Raw genomic sequence first — 4,094 nt, 5'->3', positions numbered from 1 at the left:
ATTTTACTTATCCCTCTTAAAAAAAATCAGATCAATAAACTACTAAATCAAAAATAAAGAAATAAAATAATTTAATTTAAATACACTAATAATAAAAAAAATTACACGATAAATTAATCACAACCATTAATTAATTTAAAATGTTTAATTTTTATTATAATTCATTTTAAATTAATACAATAGAATGATTATGATATATTAACGGTGTAAAATATTTTACATTGCATAAAAATTAAACTCTAGATAAAATAAACCACAAATTAGTTAATCTCTTTTTATCAAGGAGCTCTTCTTTTTACAAGATTAAAATTCTAAAATGGAAGTATAAAATCTTTTTCTATTAAAAAGTGTGAAACCTTAGCATGTAAGATTTCTAACTTATAGAATTTTTTTGTCTTAGCATGAATTTTTTTTATCAATTAAATATTTTTATCTATTTCAACAAATTTGACTATAAATTACACCATTCACTTGTAGTACTAACGTTATATTTCCAACACGTCAAAGGTTGTTCCAAAATCCAAACATCACACACGCATAAAATTTAATTAATGTTAGTTTAATTCAAACACTAAAAATTCATCAACATGAGTGGTGGTGGAGAAGGTGAAGGAAGTGATTTACAGTTTACTCCAACATGGGTTGTTGCTCTTGTTTGCACTGTCATTGTTGCTGTTTCTTTTGCTGTTGAACGTTCTCTTCATCTTCTTGGCAAGTACCTTAAGAAGAAAAACCAGAAAGCACTCTTTCAAGCCTTACAAAAAATCAAAGAAGGTTTTCATTTTTTTCTTTTCTTTTGACATCATGATCTTGTAAATTGGATTATGTTATGTTTAGATTTAGGAAGTTCTGTGTAGGGTAGCCGCAGTTTAACTCTGAAAAAAAATACAGACACCTATTTAGTTATGATTTAACTGTAACAAATTTTGATCCCGAGTTGCAGTAGGCCGTCTTGAACGCCTGATTAAGACTTTTTGTTGTTGTTGTTTTGCAGAGTTGATGGTATTGGGATTTATTTCTTTGTTTTTGGCTATAACACAAAATACAATAACAAAAATATGTGTTCCAGAAAGTTGGACTCTTCATATGCTTCCTTGTAGTCTTGACAAGAAAGATAAAGAAGAGTCAAAATTATCTTCCACTTCACATTTTCAGAGATTTTTCTCTTCCAATCATGTTTTTAGCGCGGCTCGGCGCCTTCTAGCTGACGAGGGCGATGATCATCCATCAACATCTGAGAAACTTGGATACTGTGCTGCCAAGGTATTGAAATTAGGAAAATTTTGAATCAAAGATTCTTTTGTTACCGTTTTAAATAACGGCGGCAGTTATATTTTATGATTGTGTTATTTTCAGGGCAAGGTGCCTCTGATAGCTGAGGAAGCAGTGCATCACTTGCATATATTTATTTTTGTTCTAGCTGTTGTTCATGTCACTTCATGTGTTTTGACTATAATTTTTGGAGGATTAAATGTGAGTATCTAATCTATCATATGATTTTTTTCGTTAAAAAATCGATTCTGTACTAATTTGAATTGTTGATGTTTATAGATTCGTCGATGGAAGCATTGGGAAGATTCTATTGCTACTGATGAAAACATTGAATCACAACATGGTATATTAAGAAATTTGATCAGTTATGAAATTATGTTGTAACCTTAATATTTTTCTGTCATGATTAATCTTTTTTGGACTAATGTAGCTCCGGAACAGATGGAATCGGTGACTCATGTTCATCAGCATGAGTTTATACAAAGTCATTTTAGGGGTTTTGGCAAAGATTCTACTATAATAGGATGGGTGGTAGGTTAATTATATCCAGTTAATTAATTAAATTTTACTGGTTTCAAATTTACGATATTGTTATTAACCTTATGTTTATGATGATTATGATTAGTTCTAATATTTGGTTTTATATCAGAGATCGTTTTTCAAGCAATTTTATGGATCTGTGACGAAATTGGATTATGTGACATTAAGACTTGGTTTTATAATGGTAAGATTAATTAGAGTATGTTGATCTTGCGATTATCTACGATTGAATCATTGAACTATATAATTAACTTTGTTTCTCTGATTTAGACTCATTGTAAGACAAATCCGAAATTTAATTTTCACAAATACATGAACCGCGCACTCGAAGATGATTTCAAGAAAGTCGTTGGTATTAGGTATGTTCTTCTGTTAATCAAGCTTCTGTGATTATCTTAATCACTTATCATTAATTCACCATTTTGTTTTAATGTTTTGCAGTTGGTATCTTTGGATCTTTGTGGTCATATTTATGTTGCTTAATGTCAATGGTATGTTACAAGACTTAGCACTTTTGTTCTGTTTCTCAATAGTTATGTTGCATGATGTGTATACAAAAACCCGGCCGATTCAACTAGTGAACCGGATATCGGCTAGTTCACCGTTTTGTTTCAACCTGATTGTACCACGGTCAGGTTGAACTAGGTTTAAACCATATCCGTGCTTTGAATTGAGATTTAACGTTTCATGCTTTTTTGTTTCAGGTTGGCACGCGTATTTCTGGATTGCTTTTATTCCCGTCATTGTAAGTGTCTTCGTAACTTTCTATCGATATTAATTCTCATATTGAAAACTTTTGATCTAAACTTTTTTTATTTTTCTTGTTTTGGATATCTTCAGCTTCTGCTTGCTGTTGGAACAAAGCTAGAACATGTAATAATTCAATTAGCGCATGAAGTAGCTGAAAAACATTCAGCCATACAAGGTGAACTAGTTGTTCAACCATCAGATGATCACTTCTGGTTTCATCGTCCTCGCATCGTGCTCTTCTTGATTCACTTGATCCTTTTCCAAAATTCTTTCGAGATTGCATACTTTTTCTGGATTTGGGTAACATATGGCTTTAACTCATGTATAATGGGAGACCTTCCTTACAGCATTCCAAGGCTCGTTATTGGGTAACGACAATACTACATTTTATATATTCTTATCTATAAAATACTAACACAGAGACATAATTTCACCTTGACACGTATCAGACATTGAACACGTTTCAGAGAGATTGTGACTACTTCAATAAGCATTTTGAATCTCAATACTTTCAATCCGTTTTTTTTACACTTTTCAATTATTATTGTAGGTTATTTGTTCAAGTGCTATGTAGTTATAGTACTCTACCACTATATGCAATTGTTACACAGGTGAGTTTGATTTTTTTTTCTTTTTTTTCGAACATAAATAAACATGTAATTCTATTGTGATATTGATTTTTTTTCATTTTTTTTTTTTATAATGTAGATGGGAACTAATTTTAAGAATGCTATATTTGATGAACAAATGCAAGTTCGTCTTGCTGGTTGGGCACAAAAGGCAAAGAAGAAAGGATTAAGAGGTAATAATGGCCAATCTGGCCAAGGAAGTTCTCATAATAATGGTGGAAGTGTTGGTATTCAGTTAGGTTCAGCTTTTAGAAGGGCAGGTGCCCCAGAAAACAACACTAATGTACCTAGAGGTGAAGAGTCTGTATGAACATGAAGTTATGTAATATGGTTAGACTTTTTGCTCACATTCCATGTGACTTTAAGTTTAGTCTGAAATTTTGTAATTGGGAGATTATACTTCAATTCAATCATAAATCTTTAATGAAGTTGATGATTTTCTTTAGTATTTTCGGAAATGGAAGTTATAATTAGGAATTTGAAGGAATAGTTGACTCAAAATTGATAAGAAATAAGTATAATGAGTTAGTGAGTGAATAAGTGAGTCTGAATAAGTTTTTTAAAGCCTTATATTGGAGGATATCACACTTTAATGTTCAACCATAAACCATCATATAAAACCGCCGACTCAGACTTGATTTTGGGCATTTTAATAAATGAATTTCTCATTGTTTGTAGTACTCCATTTTGTACTTGCTAAAAAAGTACATACACGTAGTAATCCTAAAACGTTAGGAATTACTAGAGGCTTCAGTATTTTTGTGGGATTAGAGCAGACTCACGAGGGTGAGAAACTCTGTTTTAGAAGTGTTTTCTGTGAATATCAGATTGTCCCTCTCCACTTTCTGGTTGAAGTATTTATAGAGGTTCACGGGTCTGAATTTAGGGTTTTTCAAAAATAGA

General features: G+C 31.3%; 1 protein-coding gene across 1 annotated transcript; it reads left to right on the top strand.

The window, feature by feature from the left end:
• The first annotated feature begins 490 nt into the window (after window positions 1-490).
• LOC131618042 (MLO-like protein 1) lies at window positions 491-3,625 on the top strand. Its single transcript, XM_058889308.1, has 12 exons — window positions 491-774; window positions 995-1,263; window positions 1,357-1,473; window positions 1,552-1,615; window positions 1,703-1,803; window positions 1,922-1,996; window positions 2,083-2,171; window positions 2,254-2,303; window positions 2,517-2,557; window positions 2,653-2,930; window positions 3,113-3,173; window positions 3,271-3,625. The coding sequence occupies exons 1-12, from the start codon at window positions 588-590 to the stop codon at window positions 3,499-3,501; spliced, it is 1,563 nt and encodes a 520-aa protein (XP_058745291.1). The 5' UTR covers window positions 491-587; the 3' UTR covers window positions 3,502-3,625.
• The last annotated feature ends 469 nt before the right edge of the window (window positions 3,626-4,094 follow it).

The sequence above is a fragment of the Vicia villosa genome, linkage group LG7 (genome assembly GCF_029867415.1).
Source record: "Vicia villosa cultivar HV-30 ecotype Madison, WI linkage group LG7, Vvil1.0, whole genome shotgun sequence".
In the NCBI taxonomy this organism is placed as follows: Eukaryota; Viridiplantae; Streptophyta; class Magnoliopsida; order Fabales; family Fabaceae; genus Vicia; species Vicia villosa.
This window is presented reverse-complemented; position numbering and strand designations above follow the sequence as displayed.